At 46.5% G+C, this 19598-nt stretch overlaps 1 protein-coding gene across 8 annotated transcripts in view; it reads left to right on the plus strand.

Annotated features, from left to right (window-relative positions):
- The first annotated feature begins 263 nt into the window (after positions 1-263).
- The window catches only part of TEX10 (testis expressed 10), a 41610-nt gene continuing 22275 nt past the window's right edge, over positions 264-19598 (plus strand). For 2 of the 8 annotated variants that reach the window (XR_014518737.1, XM_083473170.1), the window contains exons 1-9: positions 2372-2804; positions 3046-3235; positions 4748-5460; positions 6047-6293; positions 6477-6589; positions 8612-8871; positions 12056-12191; positions 15526-15701; positions 18265-18442. Coding sequence is in view for 7 of the 8 variants with exons in the window: in XM_083473170.1 (XP_083329296.1) it covers positions 3056-3235; positions 4748-5460; positions 6047-6293; positions 6477-6589; positions 8612-8871; positions 12056-12191; positions 15526-15701; positions 18265-18442 (2003 nt within the window). In the remaining variant the exon portion in view is untranslated. Of the gene's footprint in view, positions 823-2371; positions 2805-3045; positions 3236-4747; positions 5461-6046; positions 6294-6476; positions 6590-8611; positions 8872-12055; positions 12192-15525; positions 15702-18264; positions 18443-19598 lie in introns of those variants that run through there. The other 6 variants (XM_083473172.1, XM_083473173.1, XM_083473174.1 and 3 more) reach the window with 6 other exon arrangements.

The following is a 19598-nucleotide window of genomic DNA, read 5'->3' on the forward strand; positions in this document are numbered from 1 at the left end:
AGCGGCGTTACGTATGTAACCTGAAGCGTATGTAACCCGAGGTACCACTGTACACACATTTGCTTTGAGCTGCTCTCATTTTTATCTGCAAGATGCCTCGGGGAGTCCCTGTCAAGCTGCTGTTCCACCTCCGCTCCTGAAGGCGGCGCCAGGCGCGAAGCCTCCCTTCCCCTCACGCGCTTTCCCCAGTCAGCGCTCCGCCTCCCCCTCCGGAGGAGGGTTCCAGGTGGACTACGCAGCTGCTGGGGTCACGTGCGCCACTCAGCCGCCCTGCTGATTGGGCGAGCGGGCGGGCGGCTTCTGGAAACCGTGGCTCCTCGTGACCCGGAAGGACTCCCCGAGCGCGTTTCCGTCGCTGCCGGCCGCGCGTGCAGGAGGTGGGTAAGTGGGGCGGGCGGAGAAGCGGGCTTTTATTTTCTTTCACTGCGCCGGCGCCGCCCCCGCTTCTTGCTTTTCCGTTGGTCACCCCGGTCCGTGACAGCCCCTCCCCCCCCCCGCGCTGCTGCTGCTGCTTCTCGCGCCTCACGCCGCGTCGGGACAATGCTTCCCTCCGCCTCCGTACTGTCTGCACTGGCTGGCAGCAGCGGCGGCTCTCCGGGTTTTAGGCGGGAGTCGCTTCTCCAGCCCTACCTGGGACGCTGTGGCTCTTCGCCCTTCACGACAATAGTGGTCGTTCCGAAAGTCACTTTTGGCTAATTAAACCATCTATGGCCTTTTAAAGCGGCGCGCGGAGGGGTGTGTGTGTGTTTTGTTTGTTTGATACTATACTTTTGTGCTTTTATATTGTAAATCTGTGTCCTGAGATCCTCAGGTGGAAGGACGGTATGGAAATAGTAGCAGTAATAATAATTATTATTATCCTGATGATAATCATGCTTAGGGGAGAGCCCTGAGACGCGGGGGCATCACACACACATAAATAAAGGTAAAGGGACCCCTGACCATTAGGTCCAGTCGTGACCGACTCTGGGGTTGCGGCGCTCATCTCACTTTACTGGCCGAGGGAGCCGGCGTACAGCTTCCGGGTCATGTGGCCAGCACGACTAAGTCACTTCTGGCGAGCCAGAGCAGCGCACGGAAACGCCGTTTACCTTCCCGCCGGAGCGGTGCCTATTTATCTACTTGCACTTTGATGTGCTTTTGAACTGCTAGGTTGGCAGGAGCAGGGACTGAGCAACGGGAGCTCACCCCGTTGCTGGGATTCAAACTGCCGACCTTCTGATCGGCAAGTTCTAGGCTCTGGTTTAACCCACAGTGCCACCCGTGTCCCATATCTATCTATCTAATTTTAGAACATTTTTGTTTACATATTGCATTCATTCCAAAATACAAAACAATATCTTTTAAGAGGTTCCCAGCCACTGGACTTCTCCCCACACCCCTCTCCGGTTTCAAATCATTATCTCTTTTCTTTTCTGCTTCTTTGTACCTTTATCTGATTTATTCACCTCCCTTAATAAGGGACAGGCCCTGTCCTCAGGCTTGCAAGCTTCACACACACACACACACGGAAGTGAGGGCAAAAATGGTTTAAAAAAAGTTTTTGCAATGCCCAGAACAAAGTGATGAGTTCTAAATAAGCCTTTATGTGAAAGTTCCTGCCAGGCAGGTCTTTCCTTGCTGGTGGTTTTTGCGTGCACAGAAGTGATGCTTTTGGCCCATCCACCCTTGTTCCTCTGGGCCAATGTCAATGTGTGGCGTTCCCCTTCTGCTTCCCAGTCCCAGGCCAACTGGCCATTGGGGCCCAATGTTCTGGCAGGGAGGTGGGAAGGCAAGCTTCCTGCAGCAGTTGCTTCATTGGTTGATAAGGTGGGGTTAGGTTGATTATGGTGGAGTTGTTCCTGAGATGCAGGGGTGTAACCTCCCAATGGCTCTAAGAAATATGGCTGATAGTTGGGGCTAGAATATGCCTCCCTATTTTATCTTTGAAACAGCCATGCACTCTAGTTATCCAAAAAGGTTTCCTTTATATGGAAAACCGGTGTGTCAGGTTGAAGGTTAGTCTAAAACCCTTTCTCCAGGCACCTTAACTTCCTGAATGCTGATAAATTCTGTTTTTATCTGGTTGAGTTTTTGCTTATGTGGTCTGAAACAAGCAGCCTAATTACAGATTTGCAGCTTAACTCTTAGAGGGAGTGATTTTGGCTCCGGGGTTTTGAACCAAAAAGTTCCCAGTTTGCATTCAATACTGTTCACTAGTACAGGCATCGTCTCACGGGCAGTCATTAGGAAATAATAAAAAAATTCAGTTCAAACCCAGAAATGGCAGGAGAGAGCTGGAAAGTCCCTGTGGCTTGCAGGGAGACCTTCCCCGGAGCCCAAAGAGGGTGTCAGTAAGGGCAGAGGAAGCCCCGAAGAGACCAGCTGCTCAGCCTCTCTGTCTTAACAGCTGATGTGCAGGGTAGTGCAGTAGTAGCAGCCGCCACTTTCCCACATGGTCTCCAGCCTCCTGATGGAGGTTCAATTCTAGTTGTGGATATTTTTGAACACAGTCTTTTTTTTTGTATGGATTGCAGAGAGCATTTAAAGGGTGCTCCGCACTTTATGCAATTTCAGTTATGCACGCAGGGGCCTGGAACATAACCCTCGCTTCAGTGGAGGGATGCATGTAAAAGCCTTCAACTGTTAATATCTCTTTTTTTAAATGTGAAGGTGCTAGGCTATGTTGATATTGATGTTGTGAACCCTTTGTATGTGGAGATGCACAGAATTTCTTTTGCCGTCCATCACAGTACCTTACACTCTGAATTTTCAGAGTTGGATCTATCGTAACTTCATCTTGAACTCAAGAGAAACTTCATCAGGTAAGCTGCAGTGCCATGAAGAAGGCAATCTTTCCTAGATTTTCAGGTGACTAGCATTAGGGAGTAGAGCATAAGGGTGTACACTTTGCAGTTTCTTTTTGGATTATGTTGCGGACCCGGAAGAAAACCAGAAATTGACTTTGATTTCAGAAACTGAGTCTGAGTAATTGTTTGCTCAGTTTAGTTGCAGGAACTTTCCCCCCTTAAACATACTTGTTCAACTGTCTATATTTTTCTACAGTGGCTTCAAAATGACAAAGAAAAGGAAACATCAAGAAGATTTTCACAAGGTGAAGCTAAAAGTTGGGAAAAAGAAGCCTAGACTAGAAAATGCAACAGATACAAACTTCAAAACAAGAGCCATACATATATCCGAGCAGCTTAGAGAGGATGGAGTGCTTCCAACAAATAATAGAAAGCTTAACATAAAGGTACAGTGAAATGCGAATTTATATGCTACCAATTATTGTTGCACTTTTGAGTTCATTAGCATCTGTGAGACTAATTTTGATATAGTGTGAGCTTTTGTCAAGGGTTAACATACTACTGGAGATGCCAAAACATTGTATCTAGGAATCTGGACAGCTACATAGATAAGTTGGAGAAGACAATAAATTTCAAAATACCTAATCTTTTTAATTTTAGCATTATTGTTAAGCTGAAATCAGAGTTACAAGGACCCTTGCTGAATACCTTACAACCTCAGCTAATAATCTCTTACTGTGTCTTTGTTGTCATGAGGTGAGCTTCCTTAACCCAAAGCTATATCAGTGGTGTTCAACATCTCCATCTCATGAGTTGTATTGTTACAAGATAGATGCTTTTAAATACTGCTTCCTGTCACAAAGTGTCTTCATCATGTGGCAAAGTTCCAACAGTGGTGAAGCCTTCAGTGCCTTTAGAAGAGGGGAGTTCCATAAGAGTTGATTTGCCCAAGGTAGTACCATGAGTATGCTCTCTCCTGAAATTCATTGAGATTCTCAGGTACTTTGTATTATGTCCATCTTCCAGGTCTAGTCTATCAAGACTCCTTGTTATTTGAATGACCCTTGTGACCCTTGTTGATAATCAGCTGATTATCAGCGGTTGCAGAGCGCTAGGCACAGGGCTTCATAAGTGATGATGATCAGCTGATTGTCAGGATTTTCAAAGTCCAGGGCATGGTGCTTTGCACAGGACTTTGCAGGTGTTGCCAATCAACTAATAGGTGGTGCCTATTTGGTGTACAGCGCAGGGCAAGTGGGCATGGCTTGGGCCAAGTGGCAAGGCCTAGTAGGTCTGATTAGGACCGCAGGTCAAAGTTCCCCACTACTGAACCAAGTCCTACTCCAAATAGACCCACTGAAACCAATGAACTTAACAGTACTTGCATCCATGGATTTCAGTAGGTCTGCTCTGTGTTTGACTAATGTTCATTAGTTTTATTTTTAATTGTTCTACTATGATAAGATTTCCAAGCAACTGGGTTGGATTTTATTTATATTCTGATTGTGTACTGAAGACCTATAAAGTTCCATTCAATCTTAGCATTGATTGCCTTGGATTTTCATTGATTGCTTTGCATTTTAAAGCATAAACACTTATGTAAATGCAGATTTATGTCTCCTGCTTGAATTCCAGTAATTTCTAAACATGGATTAAACAGCAAAGGTGACATCTAGCTCCGCCTCTGAGAAATGTTTGTTTTGATGTATGCAGCCTAAGCCTGTGCAGAAATAGGTACAATTAACTGAAATATGTGAGCTTATTTCCCCCAGTTGTGCAAAAGAAGGGGCTGATGGTTTCTTAACGTTGTAATGCTTTGTTTTTGCTGTGCTGGTGTGAAGGTTGCTTTTATTTCTTGCTTTGGAAGTGTATAAAACCTTTCAACCACAAATGTAATAGTTATAAGTTTGTGACGTAAATAGTTTTTCAGGCAATTACCAACTCTGTATTTCTTCTAGGATCTGCTTTCACAAATGAACCACTATAGTGCAGGAATTAAACAAAGTGCCCTTTTTGGACTCAAGGATCTGCTGTCCCAGTATCCATTCATCATTGATGCACACCTTTCAAATATACTAAGTGAGCTGGCAGCTGTGTTTACAGACAAAGATTCTGCTGTACGAGCAGCAGCAATCTGCCTCCTTAAGTTCTTGGCTCCCAAAATACGAGCTGAACACATCTCTCCATTTTTCCCATTACTTAGTGCACATCTTTCTAGTGCCATGACTCATATCAGTGAAGGAATTCAGGAGGATTCTTTGAAGGTATTGGACATTCTGTTGGAGGAATACCCTACTCTCCTGACAGATCGCAGTAGTGTGTTGCTGAATAACTTTGTAGAACTTATTTCTCATCAACAACTGTCAAAACAACTGAAAAATAAGGAGAAAATATGCTGGATGCTGTCTGTTAATCCTAATCGTAGGGTAACTTCACAGCAATGGAGGCTTAATGTGTTGGTCAGGCTCCGAAAGTTCCTTCAGGTGCTGGTGGAAGGATCCAGTGAATTAGAAACTGACAGCGAAGGACTACAAGAGCCAAATGACAACCCACAAGTACCAAGAAACTCCTTGCATGTTAATTGGCAGGAATATGCCAGTGGCCAGCAGCACATCCAGTTGTATGAAAATGGTGGCCCACAACTCAGAATGCATTCATCCTTCCGGCTAAGGTAAGAAATAGCGTGCTTACAACATGTTTGAAGGTTCATGCTTTGTCACTGATGTGAAATGTAGTGAGCTGGCTGCTGCTGACCATGGCAATATAGTGAGGCTTATTGCAGTAATGCTGTGCAGTCACACACGTGGGTTTTGTGCAGAGCCACTTTTGAGATGACTGCAGACTTGGGCTGCCATTCATATGGGTGGCCCATGAGTTATGCCTATGCATCAAGGGGTGTGACTCCCACCTTTCTGCACCCAAATTTGTGTAATTGAAGAGGCTGTGTTTTCATTGGCTACTGCCTATACATGTTTCTCATGAACCACTCACTTTCATGGAGCAATGTAAGAATAGCACAAGTATAACTGTAAATAACCTGTACATGGTCTCCTCCAAATTGACATCATTTTGTATAAATGGTTGTTCTCCTGACCAGCTTTCATACATGCTCATACAGCCGGGTGTATACTACTTCAAAATAAGTCTTACTGTGTCAAACAGGGCTTATTCTGGGTCTGTGTGTGTAGAATTATAACTGTAAATATATTTCTTTCTGTGCAGTAGTTTTGTAAAGAATGTTTTGGCCTTTGTTCTAGGTCTTTGGTAAGTATGACAGGCAGCGTTGAAAATGGCCTGTCATCTCCTGAGAATTTAAAACGATTTATTCAAATTATAATTCCATTGCTGCTTAATTGTTGGATTGAAGCATCGCCTGCACAACTTGCGACTCCCATTCTTGGAAATCTTCTGGAACCTGGATCTCAGCAGCTAATGGAGCAAGTACTTGGTATCATATACCTGTTGTGGAAGCTTGTAAAGCAAAATGAAGATCTGGATGAAATGGTAAGAAACGGAAGTTGCTGAAATGATATGTTACAGGAAATTATTTGCATCCTTGCCCTCTTACCTAATCAAGTTTGGAAAAAATCCATAAATTAGCCCCTTATGATCTTTCTGTTTGTATATCTTTCCTTAAAACTCTTAGCACTTGGAGAAAATTATTAATGTGTGGTGTCTTTCTTACAGGAAGTGTGGCTTCGAGCAAATTACCTGAATGATTTCAAGCACCATTTCATGTCTCATTTTCCTTACTCTTTCCAAGAAACAAGCAAACACCGAAAGAAAGAGCCCTTGAAAAGGTATTGCTTCTAAGACCAGGAGAGTCAGAGTTGAGCGGTTCCCTTTTCAGATAATCAGTGGGTTGTGATCCGAGTTCTTAAATTTTCACAACCATAGGAAAATCCTAGAGTAGCAATGGAGAAAGCTCAGCGGTTGGTTGATCAACAGGCATTTCTCCCCCCCCCCCAATCCTCACTGTAAGGAATTTTTGTTGTTAACTCAGAGTAACAGTAATTCCTTCATAAGTAATGCATAATGCAGTTTTGTTCGTAAGAGAATATTTTCAGACAATAAATTTGATTGAGTTCTGTTTTTTTATGTGTTTTGATGTATGGTATTTCATAAGCCAACTAACTGGAGAGAAATACCTGTGTACTGCATAGTAATTTGTGCTTGTCCTATGTGGATGAAAGACTGATACCGTATTTTTCGCCCTATAAGACGCACTTTTTCCCCTCCAAAAATGAAGGGGAAATGTGGGTGCGTCTTATGGGGCGAATGCAGGCTTTCGCTGAAGCCTGGAGAGCGAGAGCGGTAGGTGCGCACCGACCCCTCTCGCTCTCCAGGCTTCGCGGACCTCTCGGCAAGCAGCGGGAACGTTCCCACTGCTTGGGGAGAGTTGCAGGCATCCTGAAGCCTGCGCGCGCTGATCTCAGCGCCTGCAGGCTTCGCGGATCTCTCCTCAAGCAGCGGGAACGTTCCCGCTGCTTGGGGAGAGCTGCAGGCATCCCGAAGCCTGCGCGCGCTGATCTCAGCGCCTGCAGGCTTCGCGGATCTCTCCTCAAGCAGCGGGAACGTTCCCGCTGCTTGGGGGGAGCTGCAGGCATCCCGAAGCCTGCGCGCGCTGATCTCAGCGCCTGCAGGCTTCGCGGATCTCTCCTCAAGCAGCGGGAACGTTCCCGCTGCTTGGGGAGAGCTGCAGGCATCCCGAAGCCTGCACGCGCTGATCTCAGCGCCTGCAGGCTTCGCGGATCTCTCCTCAAGCAGCGGGAACGTTCCCGCTGCTTGGGGGGAGCTACAGGCATCCCGAAGCCTGCGCGCGCTGATCTCAGCGCCTGCAGGCTTCGCGGATCTCTCCTCAAGCAGCGGGAACGTTCCCGCTGCTTGGGGGGAGCTGCAGGCATCCCGAAGCCTGCGCGCGCTGATCTCAGCGCCTGCAGGCTTCGCGGATCTCTCCTCAAGCAGCGGGAACGTTCCCGCTGCTTGGGGAGAGCTGCAGGCATCCCGAAGCCTGCGCGCGCTGATCTCAGCGCCTGCAGGCTTCGCGGATCTCTCCTCAAGCAGCGGGAGCCACCGCTGGGCTCCCACGGCTTGCAGAGAGCTGCCTGTTTGGGGGCTGGGGTCGGGGGAAGCTCGGGCTGCCCCAGCCCCGCGCCTGGGGGGAAATAATTTTTTTCCCTTTATTTCCCCCCCAAAAAGCTAGGTGCGTCTTATGGGACGGTGCGTCCTATAGGGCGAAAAATACGGTATATGCAACCACCCCTTTTCTCTTATACTGGCATTTGTTCAGATCTGTGCTAAATTCTAGTTTTCTAGGAATAGTCCCCAGTGAACCTTGGGTTTGCAAGGTTTCCTCCTGCTTTTTGGCATGGAGGAGAGAAATTCAGAAGCTTACTCTTCTGTGTTCATGTTGCAGCGGAACCTGTTGAAACTTTTAACGCTTTGGAGTACTGCATTTTTCGCTCTATAAAACGCACCAGACCATAAGACGCACCTAGTTTTTGGAGGAGTAAAACAAGAAAAAAATTATTCTGAATCTCAGAAGCCATAACAACAAGAGGGATCGCTGCGCAGTGAAAGCAGTGATCCCTCTTTCTGTTCTGGCTTCTGGGATAGCTGCGCAGCCTGCATTCACTCCATAAGACGCACACACATTTCCCTTTACTTTTTAGGAGGGAAAAAGTGAGTCTTATAGAGCAAAAAATACGGTATATGCCTTCTTATTTGAAATATCTATAGAGTTATGGGCCCCAGTAGAATTCTTCACTATTGAATAATGCTTTGTGCCAGTTTTCATAAACACTTCTCTGTCTTTCATTTAGCAACAAGTATTGTACGACGTCGTCAAACATTGATCATCTCATGTTGAATTTAACCTTATGCGAAATCATGGTCTCATTGGCAAGTGCTTCAACACTGCAAATGGATTCTCATTGGCTAGATATGATTAGAAAGTTTGTGATAGAGACCCTCCACGATGGTTGTAAGCTCCCCCTTCACAATGGCTGTAAGTTAAACAGTAAGCAATTGAATAAATTGCTCAAAGTGACTTGGAGACTTTTACAGATACAAATAAACAAAGGTAAGACCCACTGAGTGTACAGTCTTTGTCTATGAATTTACCAATATGTGGCATTTTTCTAGGCTATTTGCATTAGTTCCCTTTGGTGAGACAATCCAGAAGTGATTTAGAGCAGTTTTGTGCCTTAGTTTAATACAGTTCACCTCCTCTCCTGACTGTAAAAGATATGATCAGAACACACACCCTTTTTATATTTCAGAACTCACTGTGGTGCGAAACCACTGTTTGTAGCATGGGTTAGCAGCAGGAAAAAATGGTTTCATGCATCGTTTTACAGTGATAGATTCTCCATTTGAATATGCTTATAGGTACTAGACTTTAGAAATGTTTAGATTTTCCCCCCCTCTCATGATGTTCAATAAGGAAGTTACCAGCAGTGGCTTTTATTGTAAGCTTAGAATTATAATACAAGATAAATTTGAGATATGCAAGACTGACACAGCTATGACATTCTTATAATGAAATTAGGCCAGGGTGATGTATCAAATACATCACCCAGGACTTGTTTGAGGGCCAGAGCATGATGGCACCTTCGCCTGGTGGTATATCACAAGTGAAACAACCACCGCTCCTGAGTCTCTCCACTGCTGGCGCATGGAGGGAGGAATGAGCTATGTCGGCCCCGGCCCCATGCTGAAACTGCCGCTGAGGAAGCTGAGGTGGTTTCGCCCCGGTGCCTTGTAGAACCAGGGCGAGTGCAACTTGTTCCCCCCTTATTTTTCAACATGTGTTTTGTTTGCTACTTTGCCCTTCTAAAATGCATGCATGAAAAAGCAATAATGCATGCATTTTTGATAGTTGAAGCAATCTGCAAGTGTAAAATACATGGTCATGTTTCCATAGTGCAAAAAGTGATGTGTAAAGTAACCTTTTAAATAACGTAAACCGGGTAGCTAATATATGTTTCACTAGTCTATATAGAGAAATTCAGATTTTATTTCATGGTTCACATACTTCAGCATCTATTGAAATAAGATCCCCCCCCCCCGTGTGTAAATTCAGGGCATCAGGCTGCAATATGATACTTTGCCTAGGAAAGGTGGGATAAAGGTAAAGGGACCCCTGACCATTAGGTCCAGTCGTAGCCGACTCTGGGGTTGCGGCACTCATCTCGCTTTATTGGCCGAGGGAGCCGGCGTACAGCTTCCGGGTCATGTGGCCAGCATGACTAAGCCGCTTCTGGCGAACCAGAGCAGCGCACGGAAACGCCGTTGACCTTCCCGCTGGAGCGGTACCTATTTATCTACTTGCACTTTGATATGCTTTTGAACTGCTAGGTTGGCAGGAGCAGGGACCGAGCAACGGGAGCTCACCCCGTCGCGGGGATTCGAACTGCCGACCTTCTGATCAGCAAGTCCTAGGCTCTGTGGTTTAAACCCACAGGTGGGATAGAAAAGCAATAAATAAAATCATAATGTATAATCTGGGGCTGTTAAAAGCCCAGATCTGTTATTTGATGTCCTGAGAGCATCCCTTCCATATTCCACAGAAATTACTGAACCCTATTGAAATCTAGGGGACAAAGGAGCTGACATACATAGTGCCAGAGCACTATCTTCTTCCCTCCCCCTCCCTAGCTAGAAACTCAGCTGCTTAGAGTAGCACACTGTATTGAGGAAGGTGAACTGCAAATGATCAAATTTTCAGTTTGCCAACATTTGCAGGCAAGAAGTGGAAGACTATACACTTTTATTCCAACAGGCCTTTTTGGCAGCTGCTTGAAGCCTTTTCACTAGCCAGTGTAATTCTGTTTTCAAAGGTTTTTATATGTTTTTGTACGCATATTGTGGTACAGGAATACTTGTATACTGTAGATACGTAAATTTGTGGTGCCAGACGAGAGAACCTGGATGTAAGATATGAAGGATAAGGCGTGCGTTCTTTTTTCATGTAAGGAGGGTTTTAGAGGGCAAACTGGCATGGAAGGATTGTGGGCGTTTGTGATGCTTGCTGTGGGGAAGAGCTTTCTCAGACCTGGAGTGGGAGCTGGCAGACGAGGTGGCGGTGGTACTGATGAAAGGATTTTTATGTAGAAGGGGTGGAAGGCTAGCACATTTGAGGTTGAATGCAAATGGGTATTTTCCCAGACACACACATACACAGAGAGAGGGAGAGAGAGAGAGAGAGAGAGAGAGAGAGAGAGAGAGAGATGGAGGTGTTAAAAACAGTACATTTTCATAGTGAAAGCTTATGATGGGGAGACCTGCACATGTGCCAGGAGATGAGTCCTTGATTTAAGGCAGGAGTCGGCAAGGTTTATCTTGCCTGGGCTGGATCAGTCCTGTGGAGATCCCTCTGTGGGCCGGATCTCGTGAGCATCCGCAATTTTTGGTGTCTGTGCAGATGCGATTTCCTCCATCTGCGCATGTGCAGATGCAATTTCTGGCACCACGGAAGCGAGTCCCCGCTCTACACCAGTTTAGCACAGCACGAGAGTGGGCAGCTTGGTTTGGGGGCGGCTCGTGGGCCGGTCAAACGACCTCCGCGGGCCGCTTCCGGCCCATGGGCCTTAGGTTGCTGACCCCTGATGTAAGGGCTCTGATGAACTCTTTCTCTCTCCCTCTCCTCACATACCCCAAGCTGGGGAGACAGCAATGGCCCTCTTTCTTTATCTTCAAGACAAGAGAATATAACGCGTGCCATTCGGAAGTAGTCTCATTTTTTCTAGGTTTTCTCATAGAAAAATGTGTTTGTTTAACAGTGGCAACACGAGAATGGGCCTTTTCAGTGGTGGCTCCCTGTTTGTGGAAGTCTTCCCCCAGGCAGGCTCACTTGGTGCTGTCATTACAGGCACCAGGTGAAAGCATTCTTTTTTTTTAACCAGCCCATTGGCTTTTAACTATCTTTGGCCAAATGTTTCACTGTATTTCCCCATTCCCCTTTTTAATGTTGTAACTTAATTTTAGTAAGTCTTTTTGAGTTGCCATGCCAAAAAGAAAATGACTAATAAATTACATATATATGTGCCGGGGGTGGGGCGTATTTGTGCACTGAGATGACAAGACGCTTTAGCAGGAAGATACAATCACATCCACACAATTACATCTGATGCCACACTGGCCTTTGCTATAGTTTCATAGTTACCCATGTTAGATGTGTGGTTTGGTGCAAGAAATTGCTGAATACCTGTTCCAAAGTATGGAGAGGAGGTAAAACATCATTTTTCATTTGTCTTCCCTCTTAGTGGCAGCAGAGACGCTAATGAAAGCCGTGTATACTCTTTACCAGCAAAGAAACCTTTCTTTTCCTATTCGTACATTGCTTTTGAATTTTTTTAGCAGAGTTTATCAGAAGGAAGAGTTGAACCTTCATACGAACAGGTAACAATTATTATTATTTTTCATTTCAGCTTTCAGTTCAATTTCCCAAAGTCTAAACTAGGCTTTATCTTGATTTTTTTAAAATAAAAAAATTGTCCATATAATCCAAATAACAGAATAGAACTTTATCAGACAAACACATAAAAACTAAACCAAACCATGGCTGGCATGGATGTTTATATTGTAAACTGCCCGGTTTACCTCGGATGAAGGGCTTTATATAAATTTAATAAATAATAGGAAGAAGAAAGTTACATTCACAAGAAAAATGATAAAGCTGGTTTCCCTCTCCTTATGGTTTTGACTTTTAAAATGGGGCTTTTATTTTAAATTGCATTTTAACCTGTATTTTAACCCCCCCCCCTTATTAGGCTTTTACTGAAATTTTATTGGTGTTAGCTGCCCTGAGCTCAGCTCTGGCCGGCGAGGGCGGGGTATAAATAACATTATTATTATTATTTATTATTATTACTATTATTATTAATAATAATAAGATAGGAACAAGTAAGTGGAGAGTATCCACAAGAGTCATGTGGTGCACATGACTTAAAACGTATACAGAAGTAAAAAACCTGTATTTCTGTACATAAAAGCTCTGTATTACATCAAGAAAAAAATTCAGTGATTTAGATGTTGCTTAACCCAGATTTCTTGAGAGGCTTGTGGAAGAGACAAATGTAAATGTTCTTTTTTTTATGTATTCAATAAAATCCCACCAAACTGGGACAAAAGAGGTTACACTTGTTTTTCCTTTCAAAAAACATGTGTACCATGTTTATTCACTCATGCTGGGAGAATGGAGGGGGGATGCAGCAGCGTAGCTGGGGGGGGGGCTGGAGTTTCACTCTGTGTCCATCAGCTTGTGTGCTGGCGATGGAGACCATTCTCTGGAAGCGTGGCCCTGTGGAGGAAGAAGGACTTGGTATCCTCCTGGCAGAGGTGGGGAATGGATGCCCAATGCCCCTGCCCTGGCATTGCTCCCAAAGAAAGCTTGGCCCACCCACTTCCGGACGAGAACATCTCCTTTCTGCTCTCGCGCAGGAAGGTTCTTCTCCCATTCTCTGTTGACACTCAACTTGGAGGGTGTTCTCCCAGTCCCATGCAAATCTTTCCTTCCTCCTACCTGTTCTATTTACACAGACTGCTTCTCCAGGAGCTACATGTTCTGATGATCTTCAGAAAATTGTGTTGTTTAGAAAAATATATAAATGGCTTAAATCAAAAAATCCCTAAGGTGGCGTACATAAAACAATTATCAATGATACACAAATGAAATCAGCGGAATTTAAAAATAGGTATACAGTGGTACTTCTGGTTGCGGACGGGATCCGTTCCGATCCCGATCTGGTCAGATTCTGAGGTTTCCGCAACCTGAGGACCGCTTCTGCGCATGCACGTGCGGTGAAACCCACTGAAATACTTCCAAGTTTGCCATGCGCGCATCCCGAAGTTTACGTAACCAGAGGGTTACATAAACTGAGGTATGACTGTACATAACTAAATTATATGTCTGGATAAGCTTGCTGATTTTTAAAAATAAAAATGCAGGTGTCCGAAATAGTATAATGCGGGTGCCTGTGTAACGTTAATAAATGATTTCCAGCAGTTGACTGGGTCAAAAGTGTGCCAGTGCAGAACAGAACACTCCAGAAGTAGGGATAGGAATTGGGTGGGAATACTAAATATAAAGGTATGCTGAAGGCTTAAACTGTAATTTTGTTTGTTTATATATGATACGATCAGCCTTGAACACTTACGGAAATGTGTAAATCATATGTACTTAATTAGGGCAGGTTCTTTTTTTGAACCTTCTAGCTTGAGAGGGGATGGTGGTTCTCAGTGTTTCCAGATGCTTCTTACTGTTTGCAAGTGGCAGTAGACCGGCAATGGGTTTTTCTTTTTTGTGTCCTTTATATCAGTGTTTCCCAACCTTTTTTGGGCAAAGGCACACTTGTTTGATGAAAAAAATCTCGCGGCACACCACCATTACAGCCCCGTGACGTCAACGCGCAGCGTCACGCCGGGAGGGACGCACGAAAGTGAAAGTTTTCAATTTTTTCCCCTCCCCCTTGCCGGGGAACCTCCAAGCTTTGGGGGTGGGGGGGGAGGAGGCAGCAAAGCGAGGCAGGAAGGAGAGCGCGGCTTGGCTGAGTGAGCTTTGGCAGGGGCAGGGAATGAGAGCCGCGAGGCGGGTGCTGCGGACGGAGGCGCTGCCCGCCGAGCTCGCAGCTCGCCCGTCGAAGTCTGCACGATCACCCGCCGCGGGGAGCCGGCGGCGGCGGCGCGGTTGCCGGGCAGCGGCGGGGGTGGTGGTGGCGGTGGCTGCTTGCCGCCCTCCTGGGCGGAGGCGGGCACGGTGGGCACCGGCACGGCCAAGGGCCCCTGCTTGGTGCCGTCGGATGTGGGAGCTCGCTCGCTCGCCGCCCCGCGTGTGCTCGCCGAGCGGCGATAGGATGTAGCGAGCGGCGATGGGGCTAGCCGGAGAAGAGAGGGCGAGCCCCCTCCGCTCCGGCCCTAAAAAGGGCAAGCCACGCCCCCTCCAGCCAGCCAGGAGGCGTGGCCGGATGGGATTCCCCTGCTCTCGCAGGGGCTGAGATGGGATTCCCCGCTCACGTGGGGGCGGATGGGATTCCCCGCTCACGTGGGGAAGGGCGTGATGCCCGCAACCCCACCTCCTGGGGCAGGCCCAGTGGCGAGCGGATGCGCAGGCCCAGTAACGAGCGGCGATGGGTTGTGGGAGCTCGCTCGCTCGCCGCCCCGCGTGTGCTCGCCGCCGCCGCCCCGCCTCTCACCGCCCGACTCGCCCGCCTCCACGGAACACAAGGCAAAGTTCCACGGCACACTAGTGTGCCGCGGAACACCGGTTGGGAAACACTGCTTTATATCGTATTTGTGTTGTCTCAAAGGGGGCAGGATCCCTCATGGTAGCAACTGGCCATCAGCTACTACTGCCTGCCCCCCCCCCAACACCCCAAATGTCTATAGAACAGAATTGTCCTGCAATTCAGCATCATTCCAGGGACACTTGGGGAGAAAAAGTGGGGGCTGCCATCATGCAATAAATAAATAAATGCAATAAATCAACTTAGGCCACAGTAAAAACACATTGTACAATTAAAAACCACAGAGGGAAACTGTCAGTGAGTACCTTGAGAAACAGTTTTGACACTCTCTTCCACTGAGGAAATCCCTGCCAAAATTTGCCATGTGAAAATGGGCTGATGAATTGGGGTGGAGGGGTTCCTCCTCTTCAAAACCAAGGTTCCCATTCTCTGAAACCATATTCTAATACATATTACTTTCCCTTTGCCTTTTTCTCCCTTGCACATTCTAGAAGCAGGAGCAAAGTATTAACTCGTTGGCTGGCTGGTCTACCTCAACAACTTGTTCTTCTTGGTTTGAGAAACGCGGAGCTTTCGGACCAGTTGATTGGTACTATTTATTCGGCTGCATCCCGGGCAAACAAAGAAATCCTGCAAAGTTTGCAAGCTGCTGCTCCTCGAATTTACGGTACCTCATTTGCAGAACTTCTTAAATTAGCAATAGGGAATAAAGACTCTTGGTTTCTGAGGAATCTCCTCTCATAATAATAGGCTGCTTCCTTCATATTATGGTAAGCCATCACAGGAGCTGCAGTGTTCTTTGGAAGTGAGAAGTACATGTGCCAAATTAGTTTTGTGGAAAGAAGAAATCTGGAGAAAATGCTATCCACATATATATTTCATTATTTAAAAAAAAATACGTACTTTCCCAGGCAAAGCCCTTCCAAAGCTGCTTACAAAAAAAGTAGTTTCTTTTTTTAAATCAATATTGCTCTATCACAGTGTGTGACAGATGTGGAAAAGGTGGATTTCATGCTAGAAATCATTAGGAAAAGGATTGAAAAGAAAACAGCCATATTTTAATGCCTTTAGTGTGCTGTTGTGCTCAACTACATGGGCCTTGGGTGTGATCCAGCTTCAGGTCTCTGGTGGCTTTAGTTACACCATGTTAAATGCCCCTCAGGTTTCCTGATTTCACACTTGTCAGTTGGAATCCTGTAACCATCACTCAATCGTATCATGGAAAAAATTCTGGAAAGGGAGCAAGAATTTGATAAATTTGTTTCACGTGAAGGATTGGGTAGGTGCAAAGGAAGAAACATGTGCTTTCCCCTCTCCATTTGAAAATGCTGGCTGGATCTGGGTGATGAATGAACCTACATAATTGAGTTGTTCTTTGAAGAAAATGTAGGGATGCGGGTGGCGCTGTGGGTTAAGCCACAGTGCCTAGGACCTGCTGATCGAAAGGTCGGCGGTTTGAATCCCCGCGGCGGGGTGAGCTCCCGCTGCTCGGTCCCAGCTCCTGCCAACCTAGCAGTTCAAAAGCACCCCAAAGTGCAAGTAGATAAATAGGTACCGCTCCAGCGGGAAGGTAAACGGCGTTTCCGTGTGCTGTGCTGGTTTGCCAGCTGCGGCTTAGTCACACTGGCCACGTGACCCGGAAGCTGTCTGCGGACAAGCGCTGGCTCCCGGCCTCTTGAGCGAGATGAGCGCGCAACCCTAGAGTCTGTCACGACTAGCCCTGACGGGCAGGGGTACCTTTACCTTTGAATAAAATTGAATACCGTATTTTTCACACCATAGGACGCACCGGACAATAGGACGCACTTTGTTTTAGAGGGGGGAGAACAAGAAAAAAAAATTCTCCCCCTCTCTGCCCAGCGCCCCTTCAGTGAAGCGGCAGGAGGCGCTGCACAGAGAGGGGGAGAACTTTCCCCCTCTTGTTTTCCCGCTCTAAAACAAGGTGCCGTTCAGGCGGCTACCTTGGAAGCCTGGAGAGCGAGAGGGGTTGGTGTGCGCTGACCCCTCTCGCTCTCCAGGCTTCAGGTTCCTTTCGACCTGCTCTTTGGGGCGGGGGAAGCCCACCACCAGCCCCAAAGAGCAGGTCAGGGAGCAGCGGAAAGGCGCAGCAGAGAGGCTCCTGCCATAGCCGCGCATCACCTCTCCAGCAGGGAGAGGGTTGCGGGGCTATGGCTTCTTTAGCCCCGCGCGTGCTCTCCCGGCTGCAGAGGTGACGCGGGGCTGTAGAGACTCCTGCTATAGCCGCGCGTCACCTCTCCAGCCGGGAGAGGGTCGCGGGGCTATGGCGTCTTCACTCCATAGGACGCACACACATTTTCCCTTCATTTTTGAAGGGGAAAAAGTGCGTCCTATAGAGCGAAAAATACGGTAGTTCTTTGGCATCGTTCATTTTTAGCTGGTGTGCCTTCTTCCTGGGCTCTGTGCACAAGCAACATCCAGAACTTCCTAGAGCTAAGTGAGCGAGTTCTGGTGGGACCCTACGCCTCGCCCCAGCCTCATGGACACGCTCAGAAGGGCTCCTGCTTCTCTCAGGTCCTTTTTGAAATCTGCAGTGGGAGCATCAAGCAGAGCCTTCCTTCCCCCTCCATTCCTTTCTCTCTCAACTGCTCTTCTGACTTGTACATTGGTGTTCATTTTCATTCTGTTCTGTTTCCAGTGGGTGCCATTGTGACTCTGGTCTTTTCATCTTTTATCAAGGCCCCCCCGAGGGACTGCAGCTGCCCACTCAGTCTTTTTCCTGCTAGTTCCTGTCACCTGCTTCCCAGTGCCAACCGCCGTCACATATCCCCGTAGCTTTCTGAGAGGAATCTCTGTCCCTGAACTATGCAGCTTGACACGTTGATTGGCCCTTGTGTGATAGGAATCTGGGCTTGAGGAGATAACTTCTTTGGGGTGGACAAGGCTGAATCTATTACTGCCTTGGTACCACCTGCCCTGGCTCTTGGTGTGTGGGATGGCACACACCATGAAGAAGTGGGTAGGATTGCCTAGCGGTAGCTGTGGTTCTCTTGAGTGGCCCCCTTGCAGTTACACAGCCCACCCGCTTTCCCCACTGCAGGTGACATTTGAACCTGCTCTAGCTCTGGGATTTCCTGATGTGGCTCTTGTGGTAATGCAACCCGTTTCTCCTTTACAGTAGTTTAGAGTGGAGCGTGGAAACTTCCGCCAGCTGAAAAAGCACCCCAATTTGAGGTTTTCAGATGATGTTAGCTGCTGATTCTTTTTTTCAGATCCACTAGATGGTGCTGTCGCTATTTTGCCAGAAGAATCTCAGCAACGTTTAGTCCAGCTGGTCTATTTACTGCCACATTTACCAGGCAATCTGCTTTCTTCTCTCAGTCGCTGCTGCATTATGGGAAAACTGTCGGTAAAGTTATCGACTACTCTTATCGGGATAGTGCGTATGAGGTAAGCAACCTATCCAGTTTAGTTTTTCCATGGGCAAATTTGACTATTGAAGGAGAAGCTTAGTGTTGCATCTTCTCAAACCATAATTTGTCAATGTAATTTTGAAGGTCCATGCACATGAAGTAAGGAAGAGGATGTGGAGAAACCATTGTGAGGGAAAGAGGGGAGTCGCTGTGGATGGGAAATGGGGGAGACGACAGGGAAGGATCAGGAAAATAGATGAAACGGGTCAGTTGCGTAAGGAAGGAATAAGCGAATTAGAGGGGGGATATATTCAGACCCTGAAATGCAGTTGAAAAATAGGGATGGAGGTTCATTGTGGGGAAAGGAAGTTGGAGAGGAAATGATATAAGGAGCAGACTCTTCCTGTCCCAGCAAAAGGAAAGATACACCGCGGGCACTTTGACAGTCGTGCTGCTGCTATGTGCCTCACAGCAAAATGGCACGCTCTTAAAGGCAATCTGTTGTGACGGACAGCATTGACTGTGCCTAAATGCTATTACTCCTCTTCTTGCAAGCTCTCGAGGAACAATGACAGGAGCGTTCCCTCCCTCCCATGGCGATCTTGCAAGCTGGCGATTTTACTGTGGGTTTAGGCTAGTTGTCAATCTGTCCCAAGGGCGCCCGTCATTCAGGCATCGTGTCTTTACCCATACTTTTGAAGGGGGGGAGTTGCTGATTGAAAACATTTTTTACTTGTATTGGTTATGGATTGTGTTGCCCGCTTTACTTTTGAAATATTGTTAATTGTGGTTTTAATAAACTTGTATTCCCTACCCTGGAAGGCTTAAAATACGATCATATCTCTAACAAAATACTGTTTCTGAAAAAAACGGAGTTACTGTAGCAATCTGTTTTTGCAAATAATACATTACAAAATGAAATGTTATTAACAAAATATAAAAATATTTGAGCTGCAATTTTGTAGGGTTTATAGAGGCCAAATCCCCATTCGAACATATAAATATGAATGTTAATAATGAAAGAGCAAACACGTTTCAACATTAAGTCCTTTTCAGGAGACAGATATGTTTACAGTTAAAATAGACTCAAATCACTGTAGTTAGTACCTTGGAGGAATACACACAGTTTTTTACCTTAACTTCATTGTTCCTGCCCTGACACCATTTGGTGAAAAGTGAGTTATAAGTATTTG

Source organism: Podarcis liolepis (assembly GCF_965112155.1).
Source record: "Podarcis liolepis genome assembly, chromosome: 13".
Lineage (NCBI taxonomy): Eukaryota > Metazoa > Chordata > Lepidosauria > Squamata > Lacertidae > Podarcis > Podarcis liolepis.